This window comes from Aspergillus affinis (assembly GCF_023601865.1).
Source record: "Aspergillus affinis strain CMG 70 chromosome Unknown NODE_113_length_118157_cov_87_342048, whole genome shotgun sequence".
NCBI lineage: Eukaryota > Fungi > Ascomycota > Eurotiomycetes > Eurotiales > Aspergillaceae > Aspergillus > Aspergillus affinis.
In genome coordinates, this window is record NW_026515894.1 from 97,386 (window position 1) to 112,480 (window position 15,095).

Here is a 15,095-nt window from a genome sequence, read left to right on the forward strand (position 1 = left end):
ATGGTCTGTATAGCTAATTAGGTTTGGCAATCATTATTATCTGGGACTAGGAGCCGGCAGGTAGAGACAGCTCATATTGCCGATGGGAGACTTTGTATCTGCTGCTTGGAACTGGGTATGTAGTTATGCAATGGGTCTTTCGGTGAGTCATAGCCTTTCTCCTACCTTGCTTACTTACCTGTTCTACGCTCTTCTTCGTCTTCGTAGAATGCGCTAAATCTCATGAGACAATTATCTCGAGTGTAAGATGCCTACCAACTAGTTACAGTATTACAGAGCAAGATTACACAAAAACACAGTATAAACAAGAAATCAAATAGGTATGTGGCATTAAGTCAATCCAGTCGAGGTAAGATCAATCTGCCTCCATGTACAGAAAGCAACATGACATGCATACATAGATAGAAGATACATACAACCAAATCGAGTTTGCAATCTGGGAAGAAAGCAAAAAGAAAGGGCGGGGAGAGGAAGAAAGAAAAAAGAGGGAAGGAAGCCTCATGGATATGCGTTTCATTTCGTTTCATGCCATTGCGTTCGTGGTTTATATCGCTCATCATCAAAAGGGTCGTTAACTGGAACAATGTAAAGTGAAAGAAAGAAAGATAGGGGGGGAAACATAGAAAGGAAGATCAAAAACTCAAGTATGAAGAGTGAGAAACTTGCGGGAAATCTGCCTATCGAGTCCTCCTGTGCCATGGCATGGCAAATGAACATTTTGAAAGGGATGAAAACAAAAATCGGGATAAAAGATGGGGTAGGCGCATGTAGGTTTGTTTGGTTTGTTTTATCGGAGTTGAGAAATCATCATAAGAGATCGGTTTGATCTTCTGGTGAAGAGAGAGGGCATATGATATGCCAAATGAGATACTTTTGGCTCTTTTCTTGTTCTTGTTTTTGTGTTTCTTGGTTTTCTCGGATCTTTCGGGTCAGTTTCTTCTTCGTCATCTTTACTTCCGTCGAGAACCACGATCTCGTCGACTATCGTGCAACTCCTCGGCGTCTTCATCCTCCTCTTCAACGGGAGCAGGCGTTCGTCGCTCAGTCCGTCGCTTTGGTCGACGTCGACGATTCGAGCTGATATTGCTGGCTGAATCATCAGGCGCCAGGGATCGGTCGTCGTCCAGGAAATCGTCATCACCGCTTTCCCATCCGTTGCCTAGAGCCGATGAAGGCGTTCCCATGCGGGCTTCGACTAATGAGCCGCGTCGGTTCTGGTTGGCAACGGACAGGCCGGCTCCGCGTTCCCGGAGGCCTCGACGGACCACCTCGGCCTTGAGGTGCAGTGCTTCGAAAGCGTCTTCGAGCGCTTCCATTCCGAGATAGATATCCCGTTCTATTTCGGCCAATGCTGCAATCTCCATCTCTTCGTCCAAGGCGATGGGTCCTCCGAAAGCGGCAGGCGAGTTGCGGCCATAGGGTTGACTGGCCGGCCGGAGGCCGCCATCCATGACACTAGGTGTTGGGCCTCGAGAAATGCCACCTGTGGTGAAAGGGGTGTTGGACCGACTAGTGCTGTTCCAGCGAGAGGAAGTCCCGTTTTGCGCGGCAAAGAGAGCGTCTTCCGCACCACTCCGTAGGAAACCATCAAAACGACCCGAAATCAAAATGTCCCACTCATCGTCACTGATACCTGCAAGCGTCGCCAACACATGATGCATTTCTGGGTTATTCAGCATATAAATTGCTGTTTCAGGGTCGCGAGGAAGCGACGGCAGTCGATACAGTCGTTGGATAGCTAGTGACGATGACCGGAGTGCAGGAGGACGTGGACGAGATTGGCCATCGGGTTGAGGAGTGGGCGAGGCCGAATTGATTCCCAGTAACGCACAAAAGAGGGCACGGTCTTCGGATCCGATGTGCGTCAACATGGCAAAGGTGAGAGTCTCGTCGTCGACCTCCTCGGGAGCACTTGTGCCCTGTCCGTCTTGTTCGTTCAGCCATTTATCCACCGCAGTCTTCGTCTTGCGGGACTGGCGCATGTAGTGGTCACGATACTCTTCAGGCACATCAATATCCATCTTCTGCATGGGAATATGTTCATCGCCGGACAACTCTGCGTTACCGGCCGGCGCCGACAGCGCGAAAGGTGGCCAGCTAGGTAATTCTCGGCGACCGGAAACAAGCTCGAGAACTTCACCCCAACTCACTCCGGGTTGGCGCTCCTCCAGATCCTCATGGTCACACATCAAGCAGTGGCATGACTCGGACGAAATATCTCGAGCAAAGACGGCCTCTAACCGGTCCAATAGACGACGCGCCACTGACCGATATCCTGAGGCAACGGCGAGCGAGCCATTTTTCATCATGACCTTGTGGTAGTCCTCAAGCAGTCGGTTGAAGGGGTCAAAAATCTTCATTGCTGCAACTTGGGGTTGGAAAGGCTGCTGAGAAGACCCTTCCGCGTGGTCGGCCCCTAGTAGTAACGCCTTGGGCACCCGGTGGTCCAAACCACCGTTTTGGAGCAGATAGTCCACCCGAGGGATCGTGACCGGCATTTCTGGCGGGGGCGGGGGTGGGGGAGGCGCCCCAAAGGCCGAGTTAGTTGTGGGAGGTCGTCCATATTCGAATGCAGCGTCGGCAGGGATTCGACTGCTGCTCTGACGGTGAGACGCCGACGATCGAGTCTGGGTCCGAGACGGCGGTTTCTCGGGGCTCTTGGATTTCCGAGAACTCGTTGACTTCCTATGCGCCGCAATGGTGGCATCGGAGCCATTCGCCGATTCCAAGCCAACATCACGCACCGTTGCTGGGGATCGGGAAGGAGAAAGTGTCGTACGACTGCTGGGCCGTTTTGGCGGCGTGACCTCCTCAACTATTTTCGATTTGGACGAGTTCCGGCTAGAGGTCCGGTAAAGCGTGTCCTTGTCGTGACTCGAGCGCTTCGTCTCCGGACGCACGGTCTTATTTGACTTGGAACTCTCATCCTTCTTCGCGCGCAGACTTGATGACGACTTCGTCGACTCGGCTCGAATTCGAATCTTGGTCTTCTCCCTAGGTTTTTCCCCGGATCCCTTTTCGTCTTTATCGCCGACCGTGCTGTCTTTGCGTGAGTGCTGGTCTAAACTCGTCAACGGCGGGCTTGGCGGGGCATTCTGGTCGTCCGACCGACGATGATGGTTGCCTTCCGCCTTATCCTTGTTCTCCTCGGTCAAATCGGTGGGGTCGGGGGTAGGGATGCCCGGGTTCGCAACAGCCTCCTTACTGTGAGCCTTGGAAAAGGTCGGGTACGGCAGGCTAGTCCTCGACTCGAGGAAGGAAGCCGTTTCGGGGCGGCTGGCGCTATCGACGCCCGGCATGGAGGACCGTCGTTTCTTGCGGGAGCTGGGAACGGAGGTAGAAGGGGTCGAGGAGCGGGCCGTCGGGGCGTCAGGGTCGTGTTCCTTGGTTGAGAGGCGGCTGGACCGACCGTGGGACGGGCGTTGTTGACGGTGTTTGCTTTTGGAAGAAATAGACGAAGAGGATGGCTTTCTTTCGCGGTCCCTGTCGCGATCTCGGTCATTAGGTCTGACAGGTAAAAACATGACGTATGGAAAATGTGGGCTTTGAATGGCGCGGACGATGGAAAGTCGGGAAGACGACAGAAGTCCTGTCGTCCCTTATGTGAAGCCCCTTCTTTCCCTCAGTCCCCGCGTCGTTTGCAGTGTCCGGCTAGTTACCTCGTAAAAGAAAATAGAGAGAGAAGAACGAATACAATTCAATTCAGTTCCAGAAGAAAAAGGCAGCGACGCCGACACTTCGTAAAAACAGAGCGGCAGAAGTGAATCCTTCAAATGATCCGAGCCCCGATCAAGTCAGTTGAGCAGTGATCAGTCGGTTGCCTTCTCGTCTGGCGCTTAGCGAGCGTCGAATACTGTCGCTCTCACTGGTCGAGAGTCGGACAAGGCGCTTGTGTCAATCCACCAAAAGTGCTGAACGACATGCGACATCCCGTCGCACGTAGGGAACACCAGAGTGAAACAACCGAAAAATAATCGAGCGATTATTTACAAGGGAACAAGGAATCAAATCACAGATCGAAACGTTCGCACGGGGAAGGCGGGAAGATCGAGAGAGAGGAGGGACAAAAAGTCAGGTACTACTGTGCATGAGAAAATCGATGGAAGGATGCTTAATCGAGGGGAGATTTTTGCGGTGAGGGACAAGAGAGGCTGAATCATTGGATTCCCCGCAGAAAATGCCTAGCAGCAGCTGGTGTTAGTCTAGTGGCAGCAAACCCGAGTGACGTGGTGGTCGCTGCATGGAAGCCCAACGAAGAGCTCTGTCTTCACTTACTTGAACATCCTGGTCATTGTCGAGATGGAGATGTGGTTATGGAACAGGGAAGATGAATGATGATAGAACTCTGTTTGACCTCGTCGAGGCAAAAGAAAGTTGTGTTTCGGAGCCGCGGGGGAGGTGTGACCTGGGTGCCTGAGGCAGTGCGTCCAGTGAGTCAGTTCGTGCCTGAGGCGATCTCCCACTCTCTTACTGTGATTAGACTCAGGAGAGAGAAAGAAAAAAAAGAGAAGTTAAAGTAGTTCTACCACGAAAGCACAAGGCCATTGTTCTAGAACCTATCCGCAGAAACATGATGTCAATTACACGGCTTCTGCCACTTGCGTCTAACAAAGATCGTTATCCTACGGAGAGCACCATCAAACCCCTTGCTCCCAAGTGACGTCGGTAGTGTCCGTCAACCCATTGGCAACTTTTTTAACCGGCGAGGTCTCGAGAACCCAGTTGCCATTTTCTTCATGAGCCACGCCTCCTCGACGCGCTGCTTGCATCAGCTTCTCGCTCCCTCGCGTCCGTTCCCCCGTTTCCCGGTCCCATACCCAGCCCTCTTTGAGCCACATCCATGTCAAATATGCCCTCAATTCTTTATCCTGCGGAAGAACTGATTTCCACTCCGGAACGAAACCTGGTTCCATGGCGTCACTGCCTTTCCAATCTTTGGCTACTCCTCGCAGCTCGTCACGACAAAAGATGCGCCAACTATCAAGGGAGTACGCGCCCACTCCAGGTAGATGTGCAATTTCCCAAGCCACACGTGGATCGTCATCTTCAATGCATTCGTTTTCAGCAATGTCTCGGCCATCCATTCTGCAGGGATAGTGAAGCTTCCGGTACCGTTTTTCCTTTGTAGGCGGGCATGCAAGCCATGTCTGGGCGAGTCCGATACATTTCTTGGCCCGCTGGTTTTGGAAACCTAGACAGCGGATCATAGAGACCAGCTCCGTCAAGTCGGCCGCAGCCATAGCTTCAACAGTGGGATAATAGTCAAATACTTTAAAGAGAACCGGAAGAGCGACGCCACCTCGAGTTCGATTAAGAAAAATCGTCGCGACAAGCAGTTTGAACGGATCATGTGCAAGCTGCTCTTGGATCAGTCCAAATGAGGGTAATTTGATTGGTGGGAACGGAAGGCATGACTCCGGTTCAAAGAGAGGACTGAAGAAATACGGTGACACTTTGGGGAGTTTGAGACGAGGCGGTTTGCCAACAGCATTGATTTTTGTTTCAGTAGTAAGTGCCTCAACAACGCAGTGCACAGGCGGCTTCATCGGTGACAGGCCCGTAGCTTGCAACAAGCTGTTGCTATCTCCAGTCGAGTCATCACTGCTGCTAGGCACGTCGCTCAATGTAGAGTCAGATGAGAGAAAGTCAAGCGGTAACTGTAGCTCTTCCAAAATCTTCCGAGTGGCATCCGGGAGTGCTTGTTCGGGCTTGTCGGAAATTCCATCTTTTGTAACAATATACATGGGTTTTTGCTTATTTTTGCCTTCCTTCGGCATGCACTTGAAATATTTTGACTCTACCTCATCGCGGGTAGTCAAATCACACGAATCATTGGTATCTAAAAATCCAAGTTACTTTGCGCCGTAGCAACAGATTTGGATTGTTTGGGCACAACTGTCCTGGTGGGTTGACTGGTCTTCTGAGCTTTCATCCGCGGCTCTTGCAGCTTATCAGTGTTGGAGTTTTTGGGAGTCTTTCGTGACTTTTGTGACTTTTGTGGTTTTTGTGGTTTTCTTTTATTGCGAGGCTTTGCTTTCTTCTTGGATGACTCCTTCGAGACAGCCGGGTCATCTAGACGAGGTGAGTCTAGATTTTGAGATGGTAGCTCTTCATTCGTAAGCCTCTGCGTGGCACCCGCTTCAGATAACCGCGCCTTCTTTTCGCTATCGGAAGGAACGGTCGGGTTCTTGTGCAGTGTCGACAGGGGCCGGCGAGAGCGTTTGCCTCCATCCCCGTCAACTGGGTTGTTGTGTCGCTTTGTAGGCGTAGACAATGCTGATTCATCACTATCGCTCGAGTCCAGATGGACTGTCTCCTTGGTCTTACTGAGGGGATCAGATGCCATTGAAGAATCCGGACCCAAAACAGGTTTCGCTGTTTTCTCCGAGTGGACTTTCGTATCTGTAGATTTCAGTCCCTGGCAATTAGTTGCATTCGCAGAGCTTGTTGTCTTCTTTGAAGGCTGATCTGTCGATTTTCCTGAGTCATTTCGCTTCCTTTTGCGGTCTTTCTTTGTTTCCTTTGCCGATTTCGTGATTTTTGCCGGCTCATCATCGAATTCGTCGCCATATTCTGAGCCACTCTCACATACATGGCCCCATCCACTGGCAGTTAGATACAGTTTTTTGACGTAAGCGATGATGTTCTTCATGATGCCTTCATCGAGCCCGGCACCTGTTGCAGCTTGGCGTATATGATTGACAAATTCGCGTCGCTCCGACCGGTTTACGGGATACGCATCACTTTTGAAGAAGGGGTGTTCAGAGATGGAACAAATCAGCAACCCTTGAACCTCTTCATCGACCTGACCAAAGGCATTTTCTTCCATCTCATCCAAGTCACGATTGTTCTCCAAGGCTTCGATTTCTTCTTGTTCGGAATTGAAGATGACGCGCCCGCTGGGAACAGAGCCTGGGGTATTCGAGACATTCGCTTCTTCTTCGTCCCCAGTCTCTTCTTCGTCCCCAGTCTCTTTATCGTCGCTCTCACTGTCGATCCTCATGATCTGTCTTGTCGAGACCGTGCGTTTCTTTGAAGGATTCTGCGGCGCAAAGTAGGGGGATTCTGCATGGCCTGAGTCGTTCTTGAGATTTTTCTTGTCAACAGTCGCATTGACTGGATCGCAGCTGCCATCCATCATTCTCTTCCAGGGGTAATCATCAAAGCTGCTATCGAAGCTAGCTTCGTCCGACAGAATCTCCTCACAAGTATGCTCGAGGAGGTCGTAGGAATCCAGGTCGATTGCGGGAGGAGGAATCACAATGGAGACACTGGGTGGATGCATCTTGACGTCATTCATTTCATAACCGTCTTGTTTAATCAAAAGAGTTTTCCAAGAGAGAGTTTTAACCAAGCAGCGTATATCGTCTTCTGGGCGATAATATCAACCGTCGGCGTGGGAGGTGCGGTCGCGCATAGTTGAGGGTTGTGATAGTGAGGAACGCAGGATTGTCAAAGACCTAACGGCAGAAAAGGTGTCAGTGAGCAAGGTTGTTGAGATGATGAATATTAAATTCACTCACGAGTGACTGGAGATCAAGGCCTTAACCCAAGACGTTGTGTTTCACCATCAGCTGGTGACTAGAGCTCGCCCATAATTTCAAATGTCAGGACCCTTCGAGTGAATCGTGGTAATCCGACTATTAATTCTCCAGTAAATGATAGCCAAAAGACTCTGTCAGGCCCAGAGAGTGGTCAAGTCCAAAACTTCATGCAGATGTAGTGAATAAGGCAAAAAGGAAAGATCAGTTTGTCTACCGCCCGTGAGTTGCGAAAGCTATCAGGGACGGAAACTCCAAAACGCGGAGAAGCTGCGATCCGCGCACAGACCGCTTTGCCTCGCATCAAGAAATGCTCGATCGGTCGCACAATCCCATCGCAGTAAAGGCAATAGTGAAAGAATACTCTACTGAAATTTAGCAAAACTAAGGATTGTGTTAGAAGAAAAGCGACTCCAGCTAGCTGATGGTCAATATCTTAATGTAGTCTTAGTCTTCTCTATATAAATCTCTCGCGGCACTAGATCACAGCCAAAATATATCTACACCAACTCCTTCTAGATCATTTACGAAATGTCGACCAGGTCAACTATAGCGACAAACATTAGACCGAGAACCCCCCTGAGTTCAGTTGTCTCGGTTCTCCAGCCGCATCAAATGTTCCATTCGGCAATACTCGAATGGCCTGCGCAGTGCTGCCACCCGGCGCGACCCAGGTAACGTTATGGCCTCTGGCTTTCATGAAAGCAACAGTTGCATTGTCATAGGCATACTCAAAGCTGCTCTGGTTCGGAACGAGCTGGTCGTGCAGACGTGGTCTAGCCAAAGCCTCTGCGGCAGACAAACCCTCGTCCACGGCATGAATGATGTTTTGCACAGTCGCCGTGATGATTCGACTACCACCCGCGGACCCAGCGATGAAGAACACTGTTCCATTGGGGCGGGTGACAATCGCGGGAGTAATGGATGATAGAGGGCGTTTGCCAGGTCGAATGTAGTTCGCTTCCGACGGAATGTAGCCAAAAGAATTGGATGAGCCAGGAACCGAGAAGTCTACGAGATGAACATTAGCTGAAGTATTCGCAAAACATGATCGAACGCCAATAGCATACCATCCATTTCATTGTTCATGATGACACCGGTTTCCGGTACCATGACTCTGCTACCAAAAAGTAGATTGATGGTGGTGATCGTGGAGATGGCTAATCCAGAATGATCTGCAGCAGCGATGTGTGAAGTTCCCGGTCTAGGTTTATAGTTAGAATATAACCTCAACCAATCTTGAAAGTGGAACATACGTTTCAAGACTCTCATATCCCTCAGGATCGTAGACCGACACATTCTGTGTGCGCAGATCGGATAACTTGTGGCGTATCTCATCAATCGTTGACTGTTTCAGCATATCTTTCTGGTATTCATCAAGGCCATCGAGGAAAAGGGGATCGCCTAGGTTTGTTCTCTAACAAGAGGTTAGTAACCGAAAGTTGAACCCAATCCCAAATAGCGAATCGACATACCAGGCCGTATCCAAAACGCATTGCCTCGTCCAAGCGATGAGTGCTCAGATTCACATTATTTACAGTGAAGAACTGGTCGTAGGTGCCTAGCACTTTCAATATATTCAAAGCGACGATGCCGCTGGATGGAGCAGTCGTGCTTGCGATCTTGTATCCTCGATAGTCAATATGTTCCACGTCTCGGAGAAGAACAGTGTAATTGCGAAGGTCGTCCAGTGTCATTGTGCCATTCGTGGCTTGCACCGCCTGGATCATTTTCTCTGCAATTGGACCGGAATAGAAGGCATCTGCACCTTCATTGGCAATAGTTTCGAGTGTGTTTGCGTAGCGTTGACGAGTGATGATGTCTCCAAGACCAAGCCTTGTCCCGTTGGGGGCAAAGTCAATGGCCCAGGTCGGATCCTTCGACAAAAAGTCTTCTCCATCACCAACAGCCGAGTCCATGTAGCGAACCAAGTCTTCGGTCACGGGAAAGCCGTTGCGGGCGATTTTTATAGCCGGTCGCATAACGGTTGACCAGGGAAGAACGCCGTATTTGTTATGGAGATACTCCAGGCCTCGCAATTCACCTGGCACGCCGCTTGCACATAAATCAGCTTGATCCAATTTTCACGGAAGGGGCCATCAAAACGAACCTAGCTAGACCACCTTTAGTTGAGGCGTCCGAAGTATTGTTGAACATGTCCTCAAAAGCTGCGGCTGGCGCTGTTTCACGAAAATCGACAAACTCGTACGTACCATTTGGGGATTTCACTAGCAGGAAGCCACCTCCTGCGATCCCACTATGATACATGCCTTGGTTGCTGTCAGTACCGCAATTTTCATTGATTCCTGGACTCGAAGGACCTACCAATAACGCCAACACAAAAGACGGTCGCAACCATCTGTCCGGCAATGATTAGTGTCGTGTAATCGTGGTGAAGAGAACCAAAATTACTAGTGACTTACAGCATCGGCTGCGTTTCCACCCAGTTCTAACATTCTTGTCCCTTGCCGACTGCAGATGGCGCTCTCGCTAGCCACTGCACCCCGCTTGCCCTCCTCAAGGTCATGAAAGCCATGACCAGGCTGCCGGTCGCGACGCGACGCAAGCTCAAGCGGAGAACCAAGAGCCCTGGGTGAGTGTACTACTATCAATAACACAAGTAGTAGAGCGGTGACAACCGCATTCCTGAAGCCATGAAACCACATAGTGTGCTTGTGCGTGATCGAGGAAGATTGAGTTATCGATCCGACCGGGCGATCGGGAGATTTCTAGGAGAAAATAGGATCAGGCACCATGCACTAGGGAAGAGCAATACCGTCCCAAAATGGCGTGACAAGACAAAAGTGGTATGGAATGCTTATCATTTACCTGCTTCTCCACGTCTTGGCAAGCAATAGCCGGGGAAGCTTGCATATGGCGTTCGGACCTGGCCGGTTTCATGACACACGCAAGCTGATCGAGATGAGACGGTCTCGAGGAGCCACATCACCGCTTCAAGCACAGTGATTAAGGGAAAACAGAATGATAAACGTAACGACGAACAATCGACGACCAGGTCAGCCCGGAGAGATAAGGGTCACATGGCCATGATAAGCTCGGGGCGATCGGCCGGCCAGAAGCGGCCAAGCCGGCGATTGGATGACGTCTCCGAGATGCCTCAGGCCCCTTCATCGGGCCGCCATGGGGCTTATCAGAGGATAGATAGACCAAGATAATGGGTTGCTTTTACCCCACGACCTTGCCTGATACACATAGATTAGGTTACTTCGAGTCAAGGCCCACAGCCTGCCGGGACCATGCGAGAGTGTCGATCCACTCGGCCGGAGCTTCTTCCAGAGATTGTAGGATCGCAGCTACAAGGCGTCGCCCCCAGTCTCTGACAAACCACTTGTCGGAGATGAGGTGCATACTGACTCCGTGGTGCAGAAACAAGATGCGAGCCAACCATTCTTCGTTCTTCAGCAGTTCGATGTATGGCTCACCGATATTGATCGGGAACGCCAATATACCCCCATTGGGACCACCGAAAGGCCACTGCTTGACCGCCGCCTGCAGGAATTCCCAGGTATGCAGGTACGCAGCCTTATGGGGCTCTTCTGTGCGGTCAATGTTCCCTCGGAATCGATCTAGAGAGCCCAAAAGCTCGCTGTTATCATATTAGTGTCCTCGCTCTACTATCTCACGCATTGATAAGAATTAAACACATACCCGCGCAGTCGCACAAGTTCCGAGTCCGGCTTCCTAGAAAGAAACCCCATTAATTCTCTGGCCACGAGGGGAAGTCGGGAAAGCATTACTGTTCTTGCTCGTTGGCTGCCCCAGGCTTATCGGGGTCGGTATACTGTAACCATCCTTTCATCTCGCCCAGATTCTCCGCTTGACCAAGCTGCTGGAACAGAAAGGAGCAACCGGCAATCAACTGACGGGTTTCCACAATATGAGCGAGAGGATCAATCGTATGGCTATCTTGAGAGATACAAGGGTATGCCGTTGCGCATAGCATAATGAAGATGGAGCTGATGAAGGCCGGGCCGCAGTTCTCCAACGAGAAACCCGCCAAAACCTGGCCCAAGGCCGAGCACGCTCGATTTTGGTACATGAGGGCCGTTTCCAACCATTGACGTTTCTCGTCCACCTCAAGCGAAGCCAGGTGCAGAGACGAGAATGCTAGAAGACTATCCATGAGGTACGGATGCGACATGGCCATGCGCGGAACGATGGATTGAAAATGGTTAGCATCCAAGTTCCCTTGACACATGGTGATATAAGACTCTGTCAGGTAGTGATGGAACAGTCGCATCTCAACCATTCGCATCGGCAATGGCAGTTCGGTGGGGTTTGACATGGTCTCCACCCCATCTTGGGGAGTAGATGGATATTGACCATCGGCATCAGCACTCGGGGGCGGATATATGCATTCGAGTTTGCGCTTCCTGCACAGACTACATTTCGGAGTTCCCTCATCGCACTGCACGGCGTCAGTAACACAACGAAGAAAGAGTCCAAGAATGACAGGTCTACACGTGGTAATGCAGACAAGCAGTATGATCAACACCACACGTGGGATGCGGAGATCAACGGACCTTGACATGTCTTCGTTTACAATGAAGACAGCCCTTGCGGGACTTTGTATGACTGCGACGCGAAGGCATTTAGATATCAAATATCAAAGAATGACGTAGGGGTGAAGGAGTGAAATTGTAGTTGAGCAAGGGAAAAAGCAAGCTGGGCCAATATGATTGGAAGATGTCAAACAGTAACCACACAGAGAGGCCCAAATGATACTTGATAGCGGGTAGTAAAGTTAGAGTGGATAGGTAGACTAGGACCGTACACCGTAGGACTAGGACAACATACTCCGGAGTAGAGTAGTAACGACGGGTCGTAGCACCGCTGCAAGCCTGCAATGACACGTAGCCGGGAGGAAGTGGCCGTCCCGCCGGGCGTAGGTACCTAACGGGGCCTCATTATAGTTAGTGCACATGTGACCTACGGAGTAGTCAGCGGTCCTTCCTCCCTTGGAACTTATTTCGGATTGTTCCAGCATCCCATTATTCGCACCCTCGACTAACGGAGATGTCCAGTTTTCCTGCACTTAAATGTGCATTCACTTAAATATGCATTCACTTAAATATGCATTCTCTTTCATTCCCTCTCTACCTCTCTCTCTAACTTTCAATTTCTCTAGTTACTCCTCTGCTTCTCTTATACACGTCACGGTTCTAAGTCAAGATGCTTATTTTCGGTCTGATCCTGCTGTTTTTCGTCCTGGTAGACGCCGGTCATCCTCTCTGGGAATCTTCGACTAAGATTAAGCGAGCCATTCCACTTGATCTCAGCTTGGATTTCACCACAACCTGGCCTGGTGGTGTTGTTCCATTCTGCTGGGAAAATGATGCTACGCGACTTGAATTTATTCGTGATTTACACCACGCTATGAACTTGTGGTATACGGCTGGGCTGCCTGAACCGCGGTTTAGATTCTATGAGGTCTCCTACGAGGACTGTATGAGAGACCGCCGCAATTCGCTAGTTATTCACAAGGCCGATGGACCTCTCGAATTTGCAACAACTGTTGGCAAATATACTGGTCCTCCTAGTGATCTTCTTCCAGGGTCTGTTGCTTATTTCAACAGTGAAACGGAAATTCCATCTGGAAGGGTTGCAAGAAATACTATTGCAGAGAAAATCGCTCATGAAATCGGACATATCTTTGGCTTATATCATGAGCATCAAGATCCTTATTTCTGGCGTCCTCCCTCTCCTGTATTTGAGATAGTCTGCCCGAGTATCGAGGGATTTGAGCAGGCAACCGAACATTTAGATATTGTCGAAATTTACGGTCCTGATGGGATATGTGTTAATCAACACACGGCCCTATATCGCGGTTGGAACAATGTTGCTCATTTCCTTCCAATTCTTGAGCTTGCCCATCTGGCTCGTCCTCCTCCTCCTCATGTGCCGGAAAACTCCGATGTGGATTGGGATTCAATTATGCTTTACCCGAGCACTACGGCTCTTAACCAGAATCGTGGTGGTTTTACTTTACGCAAAGCGAAAAATGGTCGAGCTTACAGAATTCCGATCAAGCGTGCTCCTAGTACAATGGATGTTCAAGGGTTAATTTATCTCTATTTCGCTGCAGAGCAGCGACAACTTCCACGCCTCTATCATGACCCGCGCAGCGAATATTATACCGCTTTCCAGAATCTGCAGAATTTCCAGGTATGCGATTGGCCCCCGACTGGGCCTCGTGGTGGTTGACCCAGTGGTTGGTGAGATAACGAGGTTGTAGTTGTGTTGTCTTTGGTTGAGCCGGGCAATTGCTGGTTGGTCGATCCTCCTCCGAGGACTTTTACCTACACACATACACCGTAGATAGATAATACAATTCTTTACTACAATTTGTTGGAACCTGGTACTCCTTGCACAGATGCGGTAGCAATAAGACCTCGCTCAAAAACAACAGTCATACAAATCGACGACGATGTTCACGATGTTGTACCGGCACCAGTACAACTAGTATCTTGAACTACTACTTCGGAAGAACCGCCCATCGACCCCTAGCCATCGGTCTGTCGTACTGCAACCCAGCAGTACTACGTAACTGAGTTCATTGGAACGATTTCTAATCAATCGGTCATACTAAATGTCTAATTGAAATGTGTCGCAAGCACAGCAGAGGCAGTTGATAGCTTCCTAGGAAGCTAGAGCCAGGCCTTAAGACAGAGAGTTGATGCGGCATGCCCAGGTACCAGAAAGATCCAAGATCCCGACGAGGAGTAATTCCAGAGTTCTTAGTGGCTTGGAGATCTCAGCCTTCTTTGCTAGCTAGTGAGTGTACTCACTACTCAGCCAAGCCAAGTAGTCAATGAGGGGCCAAATAATTTCTTTTCTAAACACCAAAGTCAAGTAAGCATGGAAGGCATCACGCGACTCCTTGCCCGAACGAGCACCCTTTAGTCTCATCCGTTTAGGAGAGTAGTTGCTCTCGTATAGAGCACCTATGTAAAAAGTACATTTTTGGTTATGGAGACTTGAATTGAAATGCGAGAACGAAAAGGTCCAATAGCATCCGCGTAATTCTCAGCAAGGCCAGCTCTCTACGGAGTACGTACTAGGCAGAAATAAGCTTGTTCCACCCTAAGCGTACGGAGTATGCAGAATGCAAATATATGCGCTAAGGAAGATATAAATTACATGCGACTCTTGCAGCACGCTAATGAGCCCACGCTTGCCCTATTCTGAGATGAGCTCCGTTCGTAGGACGGTAGGTGACTCTTTGGCCTCTTCCGTGGTCTCATCGGCTCGTCTATCGACCGGAGAAGATCGGCATGTAACCTAGACATGGGCCTACGAGACTCACGAGTCCTTTGGGATATTAATAGATTGGTACGGAGTACACAACTCTTAGTATCACTTTCGGAGCATAAGAAAACTGATATTGATTTCAATCATGTCAACTATCAGGCTTGAAGCCTGACTGAATCCAGATAGCATCATAGTTGTAGCAGAAAATGCACGTAGCGCTTGAAAGGGCATTAGACCCGGTATACATACTCCGTAGTGCTCCGTTACCACGGAGTTCGAAAC

General features: G+C 49.9%; 5 protein-coding genes across 5 annotated transcripts; 1 reads left to right on the forward strand and 4 right to left on the reverse strand.

Moving 5' to 3' along the window:
• Positions 1-950: 950 nt before the first annotated feature.
• KD926_000703 (uncharacterized protein) lies at positions 951-3,524 on the reverse strand (the record flags this gene model as incomplete). The annotated part of the gene is made up of 1 exon (XM_053104513.1): positions 951-3,524. One exon carries the CDS (start codon positions 3,522-3,524, stop codon positions 951-953), a length of 2,574 nt encoding a protein of 857 aa, XP_052952247.1.
• Positions 3,525-4,637: 1,113 nt separating this feature from the next.
• KD926_000704 (putative pre-mRNA splicing factor) lies at positions 4,638-7,300 on the reverse strand (the record flags this gene model as incomplete). Its single annotated transcript, XM_053104514.1, has 2 exons — positions 4,638-5,797; positions 5,857-7,300. 2 exons carry the CDS (start codon positions 7,298-7,300, stop codon positions 4,638-4,640), a joined length of 2,604 nt encoding a protein of 867 aa, XP_052952248.1.
• An 803-nt stretch (positions 7,301-8,103) lies between these two features.
• On the reverse strand, positions 8,104-10,207 carry KD926_000705 (gamma-glutamyltransferase; the record flags this gene model as incomplete). The annotated part of the gene is made up of 7 exons (XM_053104515.1): positions 8,104-8,552; positions 8,612-8,745; positions 8,798-8,958; positions 9,017-9,596; positions 9,652-9,811; positions 9,867-9,900; positions 9,965-10,207. 7 exons carry the CDS (start codon positions 10,205-10,207, stop codon positions 8,104-8,106), a joined length of 1,761 nt encoding a protein of 586 aa, XP_052952249.1.
• A 556-nt stretch (positions 10,208-10,763) lies between these two features.
• KD926_000706 (uncharacterized protein) lies at positions 10,764-12,154 on the reverse strand (the record flags this gene model as incomplete). The annotated part of the gene is made up of 4 exons (XM_053104516.1): positions 10,764-11,148; positions 11,211-11,243; positions 11,300-11,970; positions 12,086-12,154. The coding sequence occupies 4 exons, from the start codon at positions 12,152-12,154 to the stop codon at positions 10,764-10,766; spliced, it is 1,158 nt and encodes a 385-aa protein (XP_052952250.1).
• A 580-nt stretch (positions 12,155-12,734) lies between these two features.
• KD926_000707 (uncharacterized protein) lies at positions 12,735-13,766 on the forward strand (the record flags this gene model as incomplete). Its single annotated transcript, XM_053104517.1, has 1 exon — positions 12,735-13,766. One exon carries the CDS (start codon positions 12,735-12,737, stop codon positions 13,764-13,766), a length of 1,032 nt encoding a protein of 343 aa, XP_052952251.1.
• Positions 13,767-15,095: the final 1,329 nt, after the last annotated feature.